Raw genomic sequence first — 22,740 nt, 5'->3', positions numbered from 1 at the left:
TATGGTGCTGCATTTTAAAAATAGTACCATGTGTTAGATGTTAAAGAACAACATTATCGTAATATATTTTAAAAAATTAATACAATTGTGATGTTGATTTTTGATATTGTATTTCAAAAATAACACTACTAAGATATTTATTTTCAAAATACAATATCATAATGATATTGATTTTAGAGTTAATGCAACAACATTTTGGTATGCGACATGTGTGTTGGTTTTAAAGTCATTCTCGGAATGGTCTAATGGCTAGCACATGAGATGTTATCATCATGAAATTTAAGGTTCAAATCAATACCTTCTTCGTGTGCACATCATTATAATTTATTGACTTTGATAATTTATTGACTTTGGGATAGATTGACAAACAAGGGTGTTAGGGATGATCATGATCAACTTTTGTCATTTTTAAAAATTAATATTACAATAGTCTTGGGGTTGTTCTTTAAAATTAATGCTACTGTTTTTCGAACGTAGTATCATAATAATTAACGAGAAAAGTAAAATAACGTCGTTTAAGAATTACATAATTTTAAATGCGTCGTTAGGTGAAATTACCCTTTTTCTATTCCACTCCGATGCTCGAACTCAACCAACGCATTCAATGTCTCCCCCCATCACTCTCAATTAGATGCAACATTTGATGTTTACATTAATGCACAGGGACACGATAAGATTTGATTGGACAATCATTGTTATATAAAAGTCCCCCAACATTATCTTAATCACCACAATTCCAACATTTATTTAAGCCTGAGCAGAGAGGCCTGTGCTATCCAAGCGATTCACCTGGAACGCCTAGTAATTGTTTAATGATTGGCGAAGTGGTGGAACAGCTGTTGAACAACGCTCCCAACAGGCTGCGATCTGAGCAATGAGAGGGCAAAAGTACACGGGAGCAAGCATTAAAAGTGGAAGAAGAAAAAAAAATGCGCACTGTTTGGCCATGGCAGCACCCGGCCTAGCCGCCTAGGCCTCTGTCGGCAGTGACGCTGACAACATCTTCATTCAGTTTATCGAAAACAGCACTCGCAGGAGTTGGAGGCTGCGCTGGAGATCGGACGTGCCCAGCGGCTCTGTGACTGGCTTTACGCTGCTGGTTTACTCGGACGGGGAGATAGAAAAGAGGGAAATGTCGAGGGTTTGGGGGTTCAGGGTTTGTTAGGATGCGGAAATAGAAAAAGAGGGAAATGCTGAGGTTTTGGGGCTGGGCGATTTTGGGGTTTGGCCGTTTTGGGGTTTAGGGGTGTCTTGATATTTAAGGATGGAAACTTTTTTTTTTTTTTTATGGATCTACAGGAGCTGAGGCACATGAATTTTCTCTCGTTCGAGTTTACCTAGGCAAAAGCGTCCGTGAATGAAATTTAAAATTTATTTATGTGAAAAAGTATCTTGCCCCTTCGGATGAGGGAAAAGAGATCGCTAACATCTGAGAGGCAACCTGTTGAGAGCTGGAGGCTTCCGCTCCCATCATCATCCTAATCTTAATTTATTATGTTATTTTGTTTGTCATGATTCCTAAGATGGTTTCATCCTCATCTTCCACTCGACAATTCTGATGAGGACGGTAAAGATTAGTCTTGATAAAATTAAAAAAAAATATTCTCTCTGTAATGATCGATTGTAATTTTTTTATTTATCTCCTCATAAATGATTATAGAGTTGACGGTGTATAATTACTTTGCTAGATAACTGATTCCATTTTTTTACTACGCTGATGAGGGTAAAGAGATTGATAGATTAGTATTAGGGATACAAATGAATTGAACATGTTCTCAAATTTTTGGAGCCAACTCAAAAAAATATTTAATTTATATTTAAAATTATTAAATTCGAGCCGAATTTTAATATATTGAATAATTTTTTTTAAACCAAATTCAAATTCATAATATTTTATTCGATTATTTACAAGCCGTTCACAAGTTAAACTCGAATCAAAACTCTAATTATTTTTACATAATTTTAATTTAAATATACTTAAATTCAATTTTAAATAATTCGAAAGGAACTTAAATTTAAATTATTTCAAACTATAATTAGATTCTGTCGTCCAAGTCAAGATTCGAGCCATTTGAACCGAATTAGCCAAAATTAAATATATTTTCGAGCTTCAAAATAAATTCAAATATCTCATATATTTTTTTTAAGTTGAACTCAAATATCATTTTATATTATTGCAATACTCTAGTCAAGCGTTAGTATGGGAGACAAATTAAGTAGTATTTTAAAGGGTAAGATTGAATATGTCTATCATAGTTGAATAAAAGCTACCTTTTATTAGTGTTGTATGAATTTTGACAACTACATCAAATGCCTTATGTGCTTTTATTTTTATTTATTTATTTGATCGGTGGTAAATTTTTGTAGGGTCGATCCTTGTTGGTGTAATATTTTTTTATCAAGATTGATCTGATTGATTAAGTTTGAGTTGACTCAAGCTTGAGTCTTGATATTTAGATTTCGATATTTGACAATATATAGAGATTATAAATATGATCGTCCGTTTGGGGAGATTATTGATACAATTCTCCTCTGATCAAGGTTGACCAGTTATATATGAAGAAGAGTGAAGTAGGTCAAAGGGTTAACTGGATACTTGACTGGGAAAGTCCTAACTGGAGGTTAGGCAGATGAAAAATTCTGGTGAGTGAAGTCAGGTGAAAGACCTAGTGAGTGAAGCTAGACAGTTGGAAAATTATAGTGGGTGAAGCTAGATGAAAGTCTTGGTGAGTGAAACTAGGTAGGTGAAAGTCCCGGTGAGTGAAGGCGGGTAGTGGAAAGACCTGGTGAGTGAAGCCAAGTAGGTGAAAGTTTCGGTGAGTGAAGCCAGGCAGTGTGAAAATCCTGGTGAGTGAAGTCAGGTGAAAACTCTAGTGAGTGAAGCTAGGTGAAAGTCCTGATAAGTGAAGTCAGACAGATGGGAAGTCCTAGTGAATGAAGCTAGGCAGATAGAAAGATCTGGTGAGTGAAACCAGACATGTGGAAATCCAGGTGGGTCAAGGTTGACAGGACACCTGGTATTAAGAAGTCTAAGTAGGTCAAAGGATTGACCGGATACTTGGCACAAGGAAATCTAGATGGGTCAAGGGTAACCAGACATTTGGTGGAAGTCTAAGTGAGTCATGGAGGACCGAACACTTGACACGAAATGGTAAATCTAAGTGGGTCAAGGAGGATCGGCACTTGGTGATAGGGGTGAGCAGTCAACCCGCCAAACCGACCAACCCGTTTATACCGACCCGAATTGAACCGAAAAAAAATAATCCGCCGGATATAGGACCGGATGTAGGGTCCTAATATTGCATTATCTGATCTAGTAGGGTCGGATAGTTTTTTATCCCAATAACCGAACCAACCCGATCCGTGATCACCCCTACTTGTAGCAACTAATGTTGACAAGCTATTACACGTTGTAGTAACTACTGCCAATAAGCTGCTATACGTTGTAATAACTATTTCCGATTAGCTGCTATAAAGTGTAATGAGTAATGTCTATTATCATTTAATTTTTTTTTTGTTATATTTATATTTATATTTTATATTTCATTGGATATAGGGTCGGATATCCAAATAACTGACAACCCGTTGGATATCTGATACATAAGAACCGCTGGATATAGGGTCGGATGTAGGTCCCGATTTTGCATTATCTGATCTAGTAGGGCCGGATAATTTTTTAGCCCAATAACCGAACCAACCCGATCCATGATCACCCCTACTTGGTGATCAGAAGTCCAACAAGAAGTTGACAAAGAGAAAGTCCTGATGGGTCAAAAGTTGACCAAACACTTAGCGATCGTAAGTCCAATAAGAGTTGGCATGGAACTAGAAAGTTCGGACGTAGTAAACTTCCGAAGGCCATAACTTTTGACTCGGATATCGGAATGAGGTGATCTCGGATGCGAAACAAAGCTCGTTTCAAGCTCTACACAGTTTTCTGCTTGCTAATCGATTGGACAATCGATTGGGGGGAGGGGTTCAATCGATCAACCAATCGATTGATTGACATGATTTTATACAGAAACTGTCTTGATCGATTAAGTTTCTGAGCGAACAGTGAGCTTCTAAATCGATCAGTTGATCGATTGAAACTTCCAATCGGTCAGCTGATCAATTGGGAAGCTAGAAATCGTACGATATAGGCTGAATCGATCGGGCAATCGATTCAGGGGTTTTCCAGAGAACACAGAGGCGCTCTGAATCGATCAGCCGATCGATTCAAAGCCTCCCCAATCGATTGAGAGTCATTCAATCAATTGGGATCCGACCGTTGTGCTGGTTATAGCCGTTGGCGAGCATCTTCTTCGTGCATTCCTCTCCAGCGACTACAGCGCAAAAAGTGATGATTCACAAGCTTCTCCACACCTTCGTAGCCAGTTCTTGAATGCTCTTGGAAACAAGTGTAGTTACACTTCCAAAGTTCAAGAGACAATAACAAGCAACAAGTAAGCAAGAAGAAAGAGTTTCCATTTGTATTTTTTGTATTTTCTTCTTGTGGGTGTTGTATATTATTGTGTGAGTTTGTATGAAGCTTCTCCGCCTCCGACCAGAAGGAGTATTTTGATTAGTGGAGTGTGTGTCGCGTGTGGATCCTTGGATTAGTCATCTCTTCTTGAAATAGATACCAAGTAAATCCCTTGTGTTAATGTTGTAAGTTTGTTTCTTGTTCATTCCGCTGCACATCATCATCAAGAAGCAAGTAACGAGATGCACAACAAGCTATTCACCCCCTTCTAGTACCAAAATGACCCTAACAATCCGATTATCTAAATTAGTAAATGAGTCTAATTAGGTTTATCATATTATATGCTTTTATTTTTATATAAAAATATCCAAATGTATAATTATTTCGTTATTTAATTATATTAGATATTTTTGTTTAGTTATAAGATATTGCACTTATTTAGTTATAACAAATGTATTCCTTTAGTTATAGCATGTGGATTTTTTTATAAAAAGAAATGTGATAAAAATATGTGGATTCAAATTATTTTAAGATAGTGAATGAGGAATCTAATAACCTATTTTTAATTTCTTTATTTTTTTTTTATTCTTTTATCCTTCAATTAAATATTAGATTGAGTTTGCCATTTTCTTTAATACAATATTTTTTTTTAAAAAAAACAAATCATAATATTATACATGGATCATGCGCTTGCACACGTTGATGCGTTATCTTCTCTCTTCGTAGCGGCAACGATGTGAGGTCTCTTAACTTTCAATCCGTACATTTGTCTCATCATAAACGTTGAAAATGACTCCATAATTAAAATTAAATAATTTCTTATTCAAAAAATACATGGAGTTAAACTAATCTTTTTTATTCATAAAAGATATTCTAAAGTTCTTTTTTTCCCCCTTTTTACTTGATATGAAAAACAAAGTCTTTTTAAAGAACAATCATCATAAAATAAAATGGCCACATCATGAAACATGAAATGAAATGAAAGAAGATGAAATTACGTTGCCCTTCCCTTGGATATTTGTAATAAAATAATGCATCATGGAGCAAGGATATGGTTTCGTGCTTCTTTCTTGTAAACATGCATGTGCCCATGCCGTGGGATTCAATGTATACATATGTCTATGCTTGAGCCCATGCCTCACCATTAATATTATCGATACCATCTATTCAAGTAGCTTACAGTATATTTCAACCATCTCCAGGATTACGATGTCACAATAAAATATTTAAATTATTATCTAGATATTTATAATTCAATTCTCAATTATAATATATATATATATATATATATATATATATATATATATATATATATAAATTTATCATTCAAATAAGGATCATAATCAAAAGATGCTCGATTTCTATACTGGTCGTCGTGTACGTTTCTCGATTTATTCTTGTGGCTGATGAAAAATTTCCATGGAATCGGATCGGTCACCCTAGGGATAGTCAATAAGCTCAATTGGGATTATCATTTATTTATTTATTATTTTTACAATATATTTCAACACTAAAATTATATCCTAGGTTTACTACTCAGATAGTCAAAATTTGATCCCTAAATACAGATATTTATAGAGATTTTTCTCCAAAAAGGATGTATAATTATAGAATATTAGATTTCTAGGTTACTCATCGTGAGTGTTTTCCCATTTACCCTATCAATGGATAGAAAATTTCTTTGGGACTGGACCAATCGCCCTAAGTTTAATGTTAGTCGATTGAACAATTTTTTTTAACAATGTATTTCAATATGCATGCTATTAGGAAAAAAACTCTTCCCACTCATAATTATTTGGTTGTTGATGATAAACTGAAGATTTATCTCCCTTTAAATGACTTGATAACGTACTCTGATAAGCATATGATATGAGTGTAATAATTTTTTACTATAATTAATAATATATTTCAACAAAAATTAATCCTCAAGTTTTTTTTTTTAAAAAATGTGTATTATTTTTTGAAAATAGTTTGATCCATGATTCCACTCATTCTATTGTAAGGAAAAAAAATGACAAGGGGTTAATAAATCAATTAATTATGGTTACATGATTAATGACTAAATAATAAAATACTTGGCAAGATACCCTTATCTTTAGGGAATCATATCTCCTTTTTTGCAAATTAGTTTAGTCTACATGCATTGCACAAAAACAAAAGCACTCCTCTACTTGCAATCATGAATGCCAATTTTACACTTTGCCTCATCCTCTTTCGCTAAATATAAAAGCATTATTTTGCAAACCGTAACCTAGGAACAGAGTCACCCTGATGAAAATTGCGAAGAATCAAATATATTAAATATTAGATAATGGTTGGATGTATTTTAAATTAATTCAATAAAAGTTTAAAGGGTGTCGGTAGGCTTTTGGCCCTTTGCAAAGGGCATTTTCAAGAACAAAAATAATTTACTAAGCGAGAAATTTACTCATAATGATGAAAATTATATTAGTTTTGCTGGTACACATCAATAGTTTATTTTTGTTTGAAAAGTAAATAGTTTAGAGGACTAAACTTATTCGATTAGTAGTCCACTTGTTAGATTAAAAAACGATATTGGAAGGAGCAAAAGAGTACTATATCTATGTGTTGCAGCTCACAATGTTGTAGCCATCTATTCAAATGATACAAGATTGAGAATTAGATATCTCCTACTTGAGCTTAAGCAAATTTATAAATAATTTAGTACAAAGTAATGTCGGGGATTCCTCACTAGTATATGTAAATTATCATAAAATTTTAATATCATCCTTTTTAATTAATTTAATTATATAAATTCCGATATAATGTGTTCTAGGTGTGTACTTGAGATATCACAATAGTGAGAAAGCAATGTTTAAGGTTAGGGAATGTTTTTTTACTATTTAATAAATTAAGGCGGTAAAATGTAATATTTTAGGTTACAGGAGCAAAATAGAAAGTAAATAAAACTATTGGAGGGGTTAAAATAAAATATTCCCAGATTTAATTATAGTTTAATCGTTGCCACTTGTACAACTGGCAATTCCCAATCCACAGCATAAATTCCAACAAGGCCTCCGTTCCAATGGCTTCCCACCTGAACTCCCCGGCGTTGGTCCGCTGCTCCGGCCAACTCCTCCTCGACGGAGTCGAAGAGCTCGATGAAGATACTGTGCGACGTCTGCAGCCAAGAGGCGGCCTCGGCGTTTTGCTGCGCCGACGAGGCTGCCCTCTGCGAAGCTTGCGACCGGCGGGTCCACCGGGCGAACAAGCTGGCCGGAAAGCACCGCCGCTTCTCCCTCTCCGCCCAGTCCCACCCCGTCTGCGATGTCTGCCAGGTCTGTCCAAGATGCGATTTTGATGGTTTCGTGGTGGATCTGCGATAAAAAAGTCTGGATTTTTTCACTTCTTTGGATTTGGGAATTGCAGGAGAAGCGGGGGTTCGTGTTCTGCCAGGAGGACCGCGCGATTCTTTGCAGGGACTGCGACGAGTCCATCCACAGCGCCAACCAACTCACCATGAAGCACAATAGGTTCATCCTCACCGGCGCACGTCTTTCCGCCGCCCCGATATCCTCCTCTTCCTCCACCGAGCCGGAGTCGGAGTCGACGCCGGCTAAAGATAGTGCCAAAACCTCCGTTCCTGCGAGAGTTCGAAGTTCGGTCTTGATTGTCGACGCTTCCTCCCCCATCGCCACAACCAGCTGCAGTACTACCAGCAGCGGCACCGTCAGGCCGCCCGTAACTGCATCCACGGGCGTCGCCGCCGATTCTACAAGCAGCATCTCCGAGTACCTAATAAAGATGTGCCCCGGGTGGCGCGTCGAGGACCTTCTCGTGGACGATGCGGCCGTTTTGATGGAGGATTTCGCGAAGGTTCAGGAACATTATTTCGCCCTCCTGTTTGGCCTTAGAAACCCTAAAAACTTCATCTTTTTCGCGCGGAAAAGATAAAGAACAGATTTTTATCATCATTGCGCAGGGAACCGAGTTGCTTCCTTTCCTGGAGCCGGATCTGGACGGCGGCGGGCAGGAAGCGGCGGCGGAGAAGTTCCCAGCGTGGGCGGCGCAGGTGCCCCAGTTCCCTCCGCCGTATTTCTCCGCCGCGACCTCCACCGCCGGCGTCGGGCACCACCAGACGTGGCACGCGAACAAGGAGGCAAGTGTCAGCTACCAGCGGGGCGCGAAGACGGGGCCAGAACAGTTGAGCGAGGACATATTCATGGTGCCACAGATTTCCCCTGCGCCAACTCCCATCAAGCGGACGAGACACTCGCCTTGGTACTACTGAACTGGTCGGCCATTTAGATCACCTTATCTGCCCTCTGTCTAAAGAACCTCGGAAAAAGCTTTAATTTTTCTGAATAATCTAGAGTAAGAACGTTTAATGTGTTCTGAGTATGAGTTTTCAAGTTGTTTTATTTTCCAAGATCTCCGAGTTCTTATCCAGTTTATGAATTCATCTCATGAGAAGTTCAAGTCGATGAACTCGTTGAGTTGATTGATTGGGATTCGTCGGAATCGACTTGAGAGTTAGCATCTGAATCTGGCGAGTAAGAGACAAATGATGTTGAGTTTGTGAGAATCCTTCTTTGATGCTCAAGTTTGGATAAAGCTTAACGCTGGTTCACCTTCTTGTTTGAGAGAATGATGGAGAGAAATTATATATATATATATATATTCAATTTCCTCCGTGAGTTTTATATTCGTTGGAATTTGTTCGTCGTTCGCTCTGGATAACGAGGAAAGAGAATACGTAGCTGGGAAATTTGTACTTCTCTGCTAGTTTAAAACTATTAAAAAATTTAAAATATTTATCGTATTATTCATCTTTGATAAATTTAAACATATTAAATAATCGCTTCTATTTTTTATTTAAAAAACAAATAGTGCCTTGATTTACTCATGGCACACGAGTGTAATTCGACTAATCATCTCAAGTAAACATCGAAATCAAGTAGAATTTTCATCCAGATGAATATGAATATGCTTTTTTCCTGATGCAGGTGATCATGAACTAATTGAATGGTCTGCAAATTTGACTATAATGGAATGCATCTTCCATACTATGATTTAATAACTCTGATGCTCTATACCAGGTTTTGCTATAAATAACAAGATGCAAACAGTGTTTACAATGAGTTCAAGCATATAACTAATGCCATTTGCAGAATCTAATAATATCCACCTCAAACACAAATATATATTCAAAACCTTGCATCATTTTATCAAATATTGTGCTTTGCAGCCAACCGACGTGAGGCAAAAAAGAATACCACTGGATGGGTTGGTTAGTTGCCACTGAGGCATAACGTCTGTGTCGTCATAATCGAAATGATGTGCAAAGTTTGATCACAATTCCAATCTCACGCTATTTCCGACTGGTCATCAGTCTTCAGATGTGTGCTGAAAAGTGCTATGAGTAATGGATTCTTTTGTAGGCATTCCATGAATTCGTCTTTTCTGATCACGCCATCAGCAGTTGTATCGAACAGTTGATGAAGCTGAAGGAATTATAGCTCACTTAGTGTAATGACCAAACAACACCATAAGTTCAAAAGCTAAACCGAAGTAACTTAAAAATATCTCCATTTACAGCATTTTATGTTGGCTCAAGAATACGACCAATATGCATTCAATAATAAGAAATGGATTAACTTTGGTTCGTTACCTGTTCGGTAGAAATGCAGTCTGTTGAGTTCTCACAGCACTTGGCAAAAGCCGTTTCACATGCCCTCCAAAATGATGGCTGTTTTCTAATTAGTGCTGATCCAGTCAAAAACTGCAGATTGCGGTCAATTGCAGTGCAAATTAGTTGAAGAACCAAAAAAAAATTACACTACACTAAATTTGACATTTGACATCAAATATATACAGACGAAGGTTCTATAAAGACAATAAACTGCATCAAACAAAGTCATACTTGGATGTGCAGGTCAAACGTGTTGTTATACAAACAAACATTATTTAGAAAAGTTGAATTTGCATTGTCAAGACTGAGACATTGAACGTGATATCAGAGTCAATCATAACTTGTGTGGTTCAAATGCTATTCATGTGATACTTGCATCATTGTGAAATTAGTAAGTATAGCAGATGCTGTTAAAGTTGCAATTACATATAATAAGTGGAACTTTAAATCAAGAAAAAATTCCTTACTAAGAAGTTAGTTATCTTACCTGCCGAAATGTTATTGACCCCTTCTTTTCCGTGTCCAAATAGCCAAATATCTGAAGAGACAGTTAAAAGAGATCCTTCGTTAAGGCATTTTTCAAGGGTTAGCTTAGGCACATATGTAACAATCTGAAGTCATAAGTTCCAACTATTTGTAAAGAGTTTAGTATAGACATCATTTGTGAACCAAAACAGAATTTTGTCATAGGACTGAAAGTTTCTTGGTCAAATATGAGCAAGCATTAAAGCATCAAATTTTAATCCAATAGGAGTTGAGTGTTACAACTGCATTTGCCTATAAATATCAGGTTTAAGAAATACAATTATTTGACTAATACTTCCATACCTGTAATTGGTAATTGTGCAAATAGTGCAAAGTAGATACTATAATATCTAATCCACTGAATTCATTATACTCAGTAGCATGATAATCTGGATGTCATAAATCAACAACTCTGTTAGGGTTCTGGTTTTTGTCGATCATTTAAATGATTATTAAAACTCTTGAAATGTGCCTTCCTATTAAACCAACTTGAATGAGATCTGAAATCTAAGATAATTGTCATACAACTCACACCTATGAAGACACTAATATAGTGAATATGGAAAGGGCCAACTGACAAGAATTCCTGATGGGATTTCAATCCTGAACCATTTGAGACAATCGGTTGTGACAAATCTTAGTTGGAATTGCTTGAGCATAAAAATAAATTAGTTACATGTTAGATCAGCACAAACAATTCAACCTAGAGAAGTAGAAACCACTCATTCAGAAGGGAAGGTAAATTCCTTGGGTTAAATAAGCACAAGACGTTCGACTAACCTTCTCACCCAGAGGATTCAAGCAAAGTCCATATGCTTTCAGAAAACCATAAATTTGAACCCGCCCGCTGTCACCCCAACATTACATATATCAAAAATTAGCATTGAGAAAAAAAAAAGAACAACAAAAAAAAAAATTTAAGCTTCAATTAAAAGTTAAAGCATGATGATGTACTGGACGTGTAAAACAAGATGTTTTAGAAATTGACAGTAAGGCTACATATGTGATTGCAAAATAGATCAACATGGAGTATGTAGCAATGTGGTTACATGCCATCTATATCATTTTTTTATAGCATTACGAAATTGCTACATAACCCGTTTTTACCCTGTTGGTTCTAACAACTTTAAGCTAACTCCTACATTAACAGCGAAAGAAAATAATTTATATCGAAGAAACTTCAGACTTATGCAGACTTACTTAGAATCTGGGTCCATAGCAAGAAATTTATCCAAAAGTACAACAGCTTCCGATGTGCTTATGTTAAATGACTGCACAGTGAAAAAGGTTTGTAATTAATCAAACATATAAAAGAAGTCATCTTTTCATAAAATAATATATGCCATCATGGGTAACCGCATCCAAAAGAAGATATAGAGCAAGTAGACTTCAGTCAGTAAATGCTAGAATATCTAAAAGATGAAATGCAAAAGTAGTCACATTGTTGTAACCTAGAAACTACCATCGAATTATGATCTTAAAATATCTTCTGCAATTAAAAAACACAAAGATCCTGTTATAATCCAAAAATTGTAGAATAGTCTTCTTTTTTTTTTTTTGAGAAAACTGCATAGTAATTTGTTTGTCTCAATTAAAATTCAGATAAAACATCATGCATGTGCATCCAAAATGTGGGACACTCAGAGCAATTGAAAAGAAAGATAATGCCTGTGGGCCTTGGTAGCATAATGAATTCAAGTGACAGATGGCATCAATAGAGTGGATGTGTCACCCTGAACAAAGTGACATTTCCTCATACCACAATATAATAGAGCATTGAATGTCTAGATTGGGATTTGTTAAGTGATATTCATACTGCGAACACATTAAGATTCCATGGCAGAATCATCTAAATGAGTCGTTCTTTTGTTTTGTTGTCAGTGAATAATCTCCTTTCTATGATCTTGAGTCTTGATAGACAAACAATAGTCATGCCAACATCAAAAGTTGGTGATGTGAACTAATGTGGATTGTATTCAGGGGCTGAGTAATTCTGGAAAATCAATATCTATTACCAACTTAGATGAATCTGAACGAAATTGCAAATGCAGAATTCATAATGAATAATAGCTTTATAAGAATGAAAAAGAATACAATTACACTTCTTTTTAGGTTAAGTAATAAGTACAATTATTCTAAACAATGTTAGAACTTAGCGATAACACTACCAAATAAAATCTTATACTGGGATTAATATGATAGATTCAGTACTCACATTTTCTACCCATCCCATCTCTACCATGTAGTTCGAGCATCTCTCCTGTGAATTAAAATCGAGGAATAAGATGAAATGACTACTTAGAAAGGTCATATGAGAACTTGAATGTAGAAACAAGAAACAAAATTTATCAAGTGCCTATAGAACTTAGAAGCCATCTTATTGGATTCTTCTTTCATAAGAAATAATTGGAGTTGTATAACCAAGTATTAACTAACAAGCTGGCAAGCAACCTAGTTGGTAGGGCCTTTGTAATTATTGGTAGATCCTGGATTTGTATTCTGCCAGGCATTGCCTCTAGTATGTGTTTGAAAAACCAACCATTAACTGCGTTAACTAATTCCTAACAGTAGATTCTCCAAAATCCATATAAGAGCCATTAAATAATTTGAAAACAAAGCATCTTTTTAATATGCAACTCAATTTTACTTCCTTCAGAAGTATATCAGCTGATAAGGTGCTCCTCAATAAATCAGCTAATAGTGTATTGAGCCAATATTTAAACACGAGAAAGTAACTTGAGTGATGAACTGAACAATGATGCAAGTGGATGATATTATGATAGTATCAAATATGGAAAATTTACTGTTTACCTTTCCAAGTTCAGATGCTCTTGAGAAAAGTATCATATCTCCAAAAGAGTGAGTTGTCTGTAGAACATTAAGGGCCCTCGACATGGCATTGCTAGTCTGTGAAAGGTTTGTACAAAAACAGATAAAAGGTAGCCACTTCCAATAAATGAAAGTCTAATGCTGGGATGGAATAATAACAAATTTAGAAGTTCAACACCTAAAGAATAAAATAGCAAATAATCATATTTATGGATTCAGTAGGAAGAATCTTAAAAGATATTGAGGTTATCGTGCATCAGTAATTCTGCATGATTGCGAAAATTGTAAAACGGTAATTGTTTGTGTTGGAGAAAGCTGATTTACTCCACAAAGAGAAAACAAGAAAGGGGGCCCAAGTAACATGTAAATTCAAAATTCTATCCTCAAGCTGTGTTTATGCCAACTATTTGGATCAGCTGCATCAATCTTATCCTTCCATCCTCCATTAAGTTCACATCCATTTAAGTTCTATGTGAGACTATATAATCAATAATATCCATATCATTTTTTATTATATTAATTAGAGTATTCTTTGGTGCCTCTGCCTCTTATGCCTTTTTCTCTCCAATTGATTTGAGCTAGAATCAACTCATCATCTTATTATAAAATCTTCTATAGATTCCTACATGCATCAAAATACCTACCAAAGTAATATCCAATAACAACTGAACAATAATTCACCAAAAAAATAAAACGAAATAGGATATAAATATGTAGTTTATACTAATATATTAAGATGTTATGCAGATCAATCCACAAAAATGAAAACTTTATGTTTGAGTCAACTTGTTATGACCTTGGTAATAATTATTCCAAACTCAAACCTGTAATTTGAATCAGCTGTTGGATATTGTGTAAGCAAAGAAGTGTCCACAATCTGTTATGACCACAATTATGTTAAATACAAACCTACTAATGTGTACTATGTTGATGATGTATAAATGTCATGTTAAATTTTGCCAACCCTATAGGAAAGTACAAGCTGTCTAAGGGACAACAGTATTAGTCAGTACAACTCAAACTGCAAGTTCACTAGCATTTGAAATCTAGTCAGCCTACATCTAGTTTGGCCATCTTATTATTTTTTAAAATTTGATGGGTTATCGACACCTTCTTAACTCACTTCATAAGTTTGGATCAATTCAACCTCTTTTGCTCATAGATCTGAATATGTCAAGAAAACTGCCTCATAAGGCTAGTTTTGGATGTTCTAGAAGAGACTGGCTATTCTTGTAGTGAAACATATCCGAACTCAGCGTCGAGATGAAAAGAATCTAGTCTAACTAAAGAAAGGTTTCAGATATTCTCCAATGATGATTTTGTAAACATATAGCAAACCATAATTCAAATAAAACCTTGAAATTGCTACAACAGAAAATCCAACTATCCTAGAACTCACAAAATTGAATTTTCATTAAATATTTAAGTTTCATTCTGAGCTAGCGTTTGGGTCCCTAACAAGAAGGAATAGGTATTGTGACATGTAGCCCATGTTAGCATATGGTGTTGGTGGCACTGATGAGGAAGACAAAGAAAAAGACGTCACTGGTGCTGGAGAAAGCTTCACAAGATCTGCATGAAGCCTCGGTGTCTCCCTAACTTGTCCACATCAAAACCGAAGCATAACAAAACCATCTGCCTCTCACAGTTGATCAACATCAGATATCACCTCAGCAAGAATAGAACGTAATATCTTGATTGTGCAGGTAAGCATGGCATGAGATTATAAGCCATGATTTAATGTTGAGAATAAATGCCACAAAGAAAGAAGATTACTGCTAATCTAATTCATCAAGTAATACAAAAATTATTGAAAATATATTACAAAACTGGAAGCATGTATCAAAATCCATTGAACATGTATACCCTATCTGAAAATTTTGTTATGTTTTGTTGTTTGCTCTCATCTGGGAAGATAACAGGAAGGTATTCCACCTATCAAGTGAACAAACACATTCTTAGTAAACAAGTCTACAGATGAAGCAAACTCAATCATAGATCCAAGACTTACAAAAATATTTTCTAATATCCTGAAGAATAGTTGTGTGCTAATAATAAGCTTACGTATTCGTGTAATCATGCATATGTAATAACCAAATTCTACTTTTAGGAAAAATTGAACTACAACATCAGTAAAACAATAGCAACAAAATCTGATTCATGAGCAAAACAACCTGAAGATAAGTTCAGAACTAAGTTATATGTATTTCATTTCAGTATCATAGGAGTGTCTGGCTATCAGCAAATCAATAGCATTGCCATAATAAACACAAACAAGTTGCATTAACTGCAGCAATCCAACCTTCAGTGTGAAAAACTACAAAAGGCATTTCCTTACGTTGTATCCAGCATTGAAGACCTTCAGGATAGTTTTCCTAAAGTTGAATATGTCTTGTTAAGGTCAAGTATGATGGACACGTAAAAAATAGTTGTATAAATTTTTATACTTGATATTTAAGATACTCTCAAACAATCATATATTGAACAAAAACAAATGCATCATCTGAAAGTTTCAAACTAATTGAAGAAACCTTATGGTTTCTAGCTTGGATAATGAGATTATTCAAGTGTTAACCTAATATCGTCTTTGCAGGAGATCCAAGACTCATAGGACCAAGGAAGGGCAGTCCGGTGCACAAAGCTCCCGCTATGCGGGGTCTCGGGGAAAGATCCATTGTATGCAGCCTTACCCTGCTTTTTGCAAGTGGCTGTTTCTAGTTTTGGGCAAGAGCAAGACTCAGGAAGTAAGCAAACTATATAATAGATGAAACACATCTATGCTTAAAGCCCTGTCATGAACAAAGTTGTTTCAACGATGGCAACTACAAGATTTGTAAGCATGTTTGCCCTTTACTGTTCAATTATTTTTGTTTCACTCCTATATATATTTAATCTGAATGGAAACTGTATCCTGGATTCAAATAATGGTTGGTCGCAAAAAATAAATTTATTGTCGCACAAGACCAGAAATCATTGATGAAGAACAAATATTCTGACAACCGTAAGGGAATAAAATAGGAAAAATAATTATGCAAACAATCATACTTGGAACAATTAAATACTAATTTCAGAAATACATGTGAACCTTAGAACTGATAAAACTGAAAGATGCAAAATACCATAACACAATTAATATGATAAAAAAAATTAGGAACTATCAGATAATGTACCTCCATAAAATTGTGAAACTGTGTGAACATTCTAAACATGAGCTTCAGCAAATTAACATTTCCCCTAAATTGAGTGAAAAGTAATTCATTACAAGTACACCAAGAACAATAATTAAAAATATATTATGTGTAGAATCCATACCAAGATTGGTCAAAATGTACATAAGGATAGCGAACAACCACAGGTTGAAGTGGCAAACCAGGAAGGAATGCACCTAGTCGAAATGAAATGAGGAACCTCCCATTTGTAGTGGTCCCCTCAGGAAATAACATAACACGTGGAAAATCATTGGAAGAAGCCTTTCTCTGTTTGCATGTCCTAGAAAGCAAATTTCTGTATCAATAGCTAATAAATATATTTCAATTTAATTTTTCTTATCAGTACTCTTAAAATTAGGTTGTTTTCCTCCTCCTAAATATAAATTAGAGATACTCATTCATCATCATAGCTATTGTAACGCCAAAACAAGTTGCTTACGAAAAATCTTTACATGAAGAGGTAAAGTGAATTATGTTCTACAACACCAATCAAAATCACATAGTAAGTACTGAGGCAACAATCTTCTAATTAGCTAGCTAATGTCTGAAGACTCTGGGCCCCTGATAACCAGCATTTTATTCTAAAAATGGCTATTTGATCTTGACATGTGAAGAAAGCAAGCCAATAAGCTAGACTTCAAAATGTGAATCTCCCAAGCCAAATTTTACTTGATTAGCTAAACTTTTAAGTTGGCTAAGACAAATATAACTTGAGGTGCAATCAACTCATGTTACTCATATTTAGTAATTTTCTGGAGAAAAATTATTTGAATTTTGGATTCAGAATTTAATTTTGAATTCGATTGCTTTCAAATATTGTCTTATTACTTGGTAGTAGATATTCTACAAAAGAAAAAAAGCAAAACATAAAAATCAACCTGAAACCAACCTGAAAATTTGAAGGGATTTTTAAAAAATTAGGTACAGGTTCAAGGAATTTTTTTAGAGTTTTGAGTTTGGGTAAAGAGATTTTTAAACCCAAAGTTCAAACAGGGTTAGGTATGATATTTCACTTGCCCACACCTAATGACTAGGGTGTGAAATGATAAGAGTTAGTTATTCACTCGAGAAGGCATTTTAAAAAGAAGGTAAATTCTGGGAGAAAATGAAATTTTCTCTTTCAATTGACCATCATATTAACATAGTTAAACTTAGAGGTAAAATGGTATGGTTTTGCAGAGTTAAAGTAAATAAAAGTCAAATTACATTTATGTCCATCGAGTTAATAAGATAGACTAGGATCATTTAGGATTACTCAATTTATAAAGAGATAAAGTTAATCTCTTGGTGTGTAATCTATAGACTAGAGACAAAGTGCTAACAAAGGCAAACTCAAGCAAGGAGATGATAGAAAATCCATCTGCAGCAAACTGAAATTGCAAAAATCTCCCGATGCCAACTGTATGTTTCCCTTAGAATTGGGGGAAGAAACAAACAAAAAAAGCAAGACAGGTAGTATGATCAAGAGAAGTGAAGAAAGAAGTTCCCAGCCTATATTATCATGTTATTATCTTAAATTTTAAGTCATTCTCTCTCTCTCTCTCTCTCTCTCTCTCTATATATATATATATATATATATATATATATATATATATATGTTCTGTGATGGTTAATGTCTAAAGCTGTTGGACATAGAGGCATTTTGTTAGGCCCTAACTCAATCAATATTGACTAGGTAAGTTTGTTATTGCCACCGTGGTAGGAACGTTGGTTTTACCAACTATGTAATGTATCTGAATGCCAAAGAACAATAGATATTAAATTCAATAAACTAACTTAAATAGAATGTAGCTGAGCAAATGTAGGAAAGAAAATTGATTATATAGATAATAGCACTGATCTAGAAGTCATACAGTCTTTATACCTTTATTTCATGAATAGCAAGCTTTCTTGATTGTGGTGAGAACCTATCAACATATATAACCTACAAAATATGACAAGCATACCATTATAAAATGATTCGATAAAAAAATTCCCATGAGAGGATAAGAATAAATTATTTATTAAAATGAAGACTTGTTTATGAAAGATCCCTAGACAACAGAGATTACCTGCATTGCTCTAACAATAGTTCCAACAAAAGGCAATGAATCATGTGATTCAGAAGCAACCATAGTTGGAATTAGTTCATAGAAAAAGAATATTGGCTCAATGTATGAGATATGATTGCAAACAACTATAGGTGCAATCTCCCTGGGAGCCGGTCTTCCTTTTCGTTTAATCCACTGGTAGCTGTTAGAAAAGCAGTCATAGAAGCAACCATTAATAAGCTAAATAGACAAGCATCTACAAGTTAAACATGCTTCATAAGTTGGGAAAAATCTACATTCCTGCAATTCAAGCAATACTTTGAATACGAGACAACCCTAAGGAAGAAATATTGAAGCCTTCACAGAAAATACATAATGAATATACCATCATCAAAGGAAAACATACATCAATTACAGAATTTTGTAGCTCTAATGAATTGGATTAATACTCTAAAGACAACAAAACTTTACCAGATCTTATTATATTTTTCAAAGAATAAAATCAATTTTTGCTAGAATTTTTCTTGTAAAGACACCAAAGCTGAACCCTCCATTCAAGGTGGAACTGCAAGCAATGCAGACTTAATAATATACCATCATCTAAGGAAAACCTAGGTCAATTATAGAATTTTGTAGTTATAATGATTTGGATTAATACTCTAAGGACAATAAAAGCTTCCCTGGTCTTATTATATTTTCAAATAACAAAATCAATTTTTGCTAGAATTTTACTTGTAAAGACCATTGGAGGTGGACCTGCAAGCAATACAGACTTAACAATGTGTAACAAAACCATGAGACTTTAGCCTGCCACCACTTGACACTGAATTTAACTGATATAATCATTTTTATGTTAAAAATGTAATGATGTGTTCATGGTGTAATGAATTTTCACAAGCGACATATCAGAACCAGCTTGGTAGATGTTTCAGGTCCAATTTGAGTCATTAAGTTCATCCCAAAATTTATTAAAACTCTCCTTAGTTTGTGCGCAGGCTTACAAATTATATAAAAGAAAGTATGCTTAGAGTTACAGCAGTGAAGAGTTTGGTTGAACTCATGTAAAGGAAGCATATTTAGCAACAGTGAACCTCCCACAACAATTGAGGTTTTGTTTGCAAATACCAATGAGGCAGATACTTGAGAAAAATTCACATAAATAAACATGACTTAACCATGTTCTTGATATTCAACCCACATGTAAAGGGGGGAGATACAGTTCCTAAAAGATCAAAGAATTCACATTTACGATTAAAATACCACATATTTTTAAATGAAAATCAGGAGATAAAGAAAGAGGATATGATTTTGAAAACAATAGAAAGTATAGAATGGCATGATCATAGAAAGTACGAAAACAATTGTATTGAGGGATTGATATTCAAACAGAATATTCATTTACACAAGGGACATCACAACAGTGTTTGTAGTGGACCAATATAATTCAGATTTATCCAAACCAAGACAGTGGACCCATATAACTCAGACTTATCCAAACCAAGACAGGTCCATGATTTACTGAGTCGAAACTCCGAACTTATACCAAAGAAGTTATAAGACTATTTTTTTATTACTCCAATCAAAGTATCAAAAAAAAAAAAAATTGTCATCACATTTTTCATCAAAATAAATATACGCAATAATTCTGACAACTAGTTGCTTTGTGGTTAGCATTTACTGACGACTAATAGTGCCAATATTAACCAAGAGTAGGGAAAAAAAACAATTTGTACTCAACTACACTAAAATGTTAACTTCCATAATCAAACCTAAACCAGACTGCCAAAGAAACCCTCTTTTTACGCTTCTAGTAAGACGGAATATTACCCGAAGGAGAAGAGGATTAAGCGGGCACAAAGCCTGGTGAGCCACATGGCACGGCAACGCCATCTCGGCATGGGGTTTTGCTTATCGTTCCATCCATACAGCGCCACCAACGTCGCCACATAGCCCACCGCGATCGCGATGCCGAAGAGGACGAGCCGCGCCGCGGCTATGGGCAGGCATAGGACCGTCTTGCACCACTCGTACATCCCGGATATGGAAGGGATCTGGTTCCGGAAAGGGTCGATAGGGCTCATCGGAGGCAGTTCGAGGGGCGGCGCGCCAAGGAACGCGTAGGGGCTCTCATCCAGCGCTGCGTCGGTTCCCCGCTCAAGTAAGCCGTTCACGTCGATGGCGACCTCGGAGTCGATGAGGGGAGCAGTGAGTTCGCCGTTGAGATCCGCCATGAGATGCGAAGACAGGAGACGAGGAGGATCTCGATCGAAGAATTGAGGGAGATGCCTAGTCGGTAGCTCGTCGTCCACCAAAATAAAAAGAGGTGGGAAAAAAAAAGGAAGGTGTGGAAAGTGAGGGCAGGACAGGAAAGACCATTCGCACCGATTCCCAAGGGTGGGCCCTCAGTTGTCGCACACAGTAATTACGGTGTTCCCTGTCTTGCAATAACATGCGAGCTTCTCCTGTTGAAATATAGAAGGATTAACGCATTTTGGTTTCTCGGGATTGTTTTATCCTGTCACATGACAAACATGGAACAGAGACAGTGACTTGCCCGATAGAGCCACGAAGGCGAGGAAGAGCCACGTTGACGACTTTTGTCGGCGGATTGGGTGACGCTTGAGCTTCACAGGAACGTTCACAGAGTAGACCCTAAGATAATAGACCCAGACACGTACCGCATCCGTTACGCTGAACGAGCGCGTTCTTGGATGGTCGGAGTTGGGCCGCTATTTTTTAATCCTAAAGGCGTGTTAATAGCGAGAGATAAAGAGTAGGATCGATGGCAACGCCGTTCCTGACCTAGGGACGCACACTTCGTCACGATTGCCAAATGCTATGTGGGTCCCACAAATAGCACCTCACGCTGGCTAGGGTCCGCTGATGACGGTCAAGATCGGTGGTTTTTAATTATTATTATTATTATTATTTAAACTTCTTCGCTAAGGCATGTGCCGTCCAATTATGTAGCATGTCCAGTTGCCACGACTAGTGACATTAAAGGAGTCCGTCGACAGCTTGTCCGAATCCCACCCACTGGGCACTTGAGTAATGGGCACAAGTACATCCCCCATGCACTTGACTGACACGTGCGCTTTAATGCCACCCGATGAGTTGATTAATTCAATCGTTACTACATTAACTACTTGTAATTGTTTTTCTTTAATTCAGATATTTAGTTTTTTTTACCGATTCAATCCGTTTTAAAAAAATCCTATTTAAAAAATTATTTAAGTAATAATAATAATACTTTTAAATTTTTATCCGAGTTTGTCTAAGAGGGGTGGTGTCGGATCAATAGACAATGAGGACTCGTAGAATGATTAAAGAAAAGCAGCCTGCCCATTAATTTCGCCTCCTTTATTTTTTATCAAACGTCAGGTCTGCCGTATCGTGATTATTAATCTGGCGTCGCTTTTGTGACTTGTCGCATTCTGGGGACCGGTGGGAACCATTTCGTCTGGCGTCCGCAGAAGACACTGACGTGCAATGGTATCAACTGGCTCCTAGGTTTTCCTTGGTTATATTTCGTGGGTCGGGCCGGTTGCTGGGCTTTGGTGATTCCTAGCCTTAGAAAATCCACTCAGTCCGGTGTACGGTGGAATTCCACGACATCGCTCCTTTGGTCCGCCACTTTATTCGTCGATTTGCAAAACGTAACGATGCTCGCTCCAGCGCCCCCAGTACATCCCACGGCCAATACAGGTAAAATCATAATCATGGATAGTGGCTATTAACTCTTGGAGGGAGATATTTATCTTGGCTGCATAGAGATTCGAACCCAGACCGTCCCGAGATGATAGGGAGACCTCGATCCTCCTCATTCCCGACTCTGAGCTTGATTGGAGCTGCAAGAATGACGGAGGCCTCACCGCCCTCCGAGTCGTCAACGTGGCTATCATCAGGATCCGTAATCCCCGGGGCGAAGTGCTTGTCGAGTCGCACCAGATCCTCTCTGACGACACGATGCGACGCCGGTACTGACCACTCTCCGAGAAGATGATGCCTGGGGAGGCTATCGAGGAGGCT

General features: G+C 36.4%; 2 protein-coding genes and 1 long non-coding RNA gene across 3 annotated transcripts; 1 reads left to right on the top strand and 2 right to left on the bottom strand.

Annotated features, from left to right (window-relative positions):
• Nucleotides 1–677: 677 nt before the first annotated feature.
• LOC121968141 lies at nucleotides 678–1,561 on the bottom strand. Its single transcript, XR_006107956.1, has 2 exons — nucleotides 938–1,561; nucleotides 678–860 (listed from the first exon to the last, which is right to left on the bottom strand). It is a non-coding gene; the product is annotated as an uncharacterized LOC121968141 (long non-coding RNA).
• A 5,936-nt stretch (nucleotides 1,562–7,497) lies between these two features.
• Nucleotides 7,498–8,855, top strand: LOC122056199 (B-box zinc finger protein 20-like). Its single transcript, XM_042618034.1, has 3 exons — nucleotides 7,498–7,764; nucleotides 7,856–8,302; nucleotides 8,409–8,855. Exons 1-3 carry the CDS (start codon nucleotides 7,588–7,590, stop codon nucleotides 8,715–8,717), a joined length of 933 nt encoding a protein of 310 aa, XP_042473968.1. The 5' UTR covers nucleotides 7,498–7,587; the 3' UTR covers nucleotides 8,718–8,855.
• A 643-nt stretch (nucleotides 8,856–9,498) lies between these two features.
• LOC122056198 (lysophospholipid acyltransferase LPEAT2-like) lies at nucleotides 9,499–21,031 on the bottom strand. The gene is made up of 13 exons (XM_042618033.1): nucleotides 20,539–21,031; nucleotides 18,733–18,913; nucleotides 18,546–18,605; nucleotides 16,785–16,948; nucleotides 16,643–16,706; nucleotides 15,339–15,407; nucleotides 13,455–13,550; nucleotides 12,859–12,903; nucleotides 11,844–11,914; nucleotides 11,424–11,490; nucleotides 10,606–10,656; nucleotides 10,098–10,208; nucleotides 9,499–9,930 (listed from the first exon to the last, which is right to left on the bottom strand). The coding sequence occupies exons 1-13, from the start codon at nucleotides 20,940–20,942 to the stop codon at nucleotides 9,793–9,795; spliced, it is 1,521 nt and encodes a 506-aa protein (XP_042473967.1). The 5' UTR covers nucleotides 20,943–21,031; the 3' UTR covers nucleotides 9,499–9,792.
• Nucleotides 21,032–22,740: the final 1,709 nt, after the last annotated feature.

Source organism: Zingiber officinale, chromosome 3B, assembly GCF_018446385.1.
Source record: "Zingiber officinale cultivar Zhangliang chromosome 3B, Zo_v1.1, whole genome shotgun sequence".
Classification (NCBI taxonomy): Eukaryota; Viridiplantae; Streptophyta; class Magnoliopsida; order Zingiberales; family Zingiberaceae; genus Zingiber; species Zingiber officinale.
This window is presented reverse-complemented; position numbering and strand designations above follow the sequence as displayed.

What these genes read in the sequence shown, in the direction of transcription:
- LOC122056199 (XM_042618034.1), top strand. Translation starts at nt 7,588, where the DNA reads ATGAAGATACTGTGCGACGTCTGCAGCCAAGAGGCGGCCTCGGCGTTT. An exon ending in CCGTCTGCGATGTCTGCCAG is followed by an intron (nt 7,765 to 7,855) that starts GTCTGTCCAAGA and finishes TGGGAATTGCAG; the next exon opens with GAGAAGCGGGGGTTCGTGTT. An exon ending in TGATGGAGGATTTCGCGAAG is followed by an intron (nt 8,303 to 8,408) that starts GTTCAGGAACAT and finishes ATCATTGCGCAG; the next exon opens with GGAACCGAGTTGCTTCCTTT.
- LOC122056198 (XM_042618033.1), bottom strand. Translation starts at nt 20,942, where the DNA reads ATGGCGGATCTCAACGGCGAACTCACTGCTCCCCTCATCGACTCCGAG. An exon ending in CTATTGTTAGAGCAATGCAG is followed by an intron (nt 18,606 to 18,732) that starts GTAATCTCTGTT and finishes CATATTTTGTAG; the next exon opens with GTTATATATGTTGATAGGTT. An exon ending in AGATGGGATGGGTAGAAAAT is followed by an intron (nt 11,915 to 12,858) that starts GTGAGTACTGAA and finishes TTCACTGTGCAG; the next exon opens with TCATTTAACATAAGCACATC.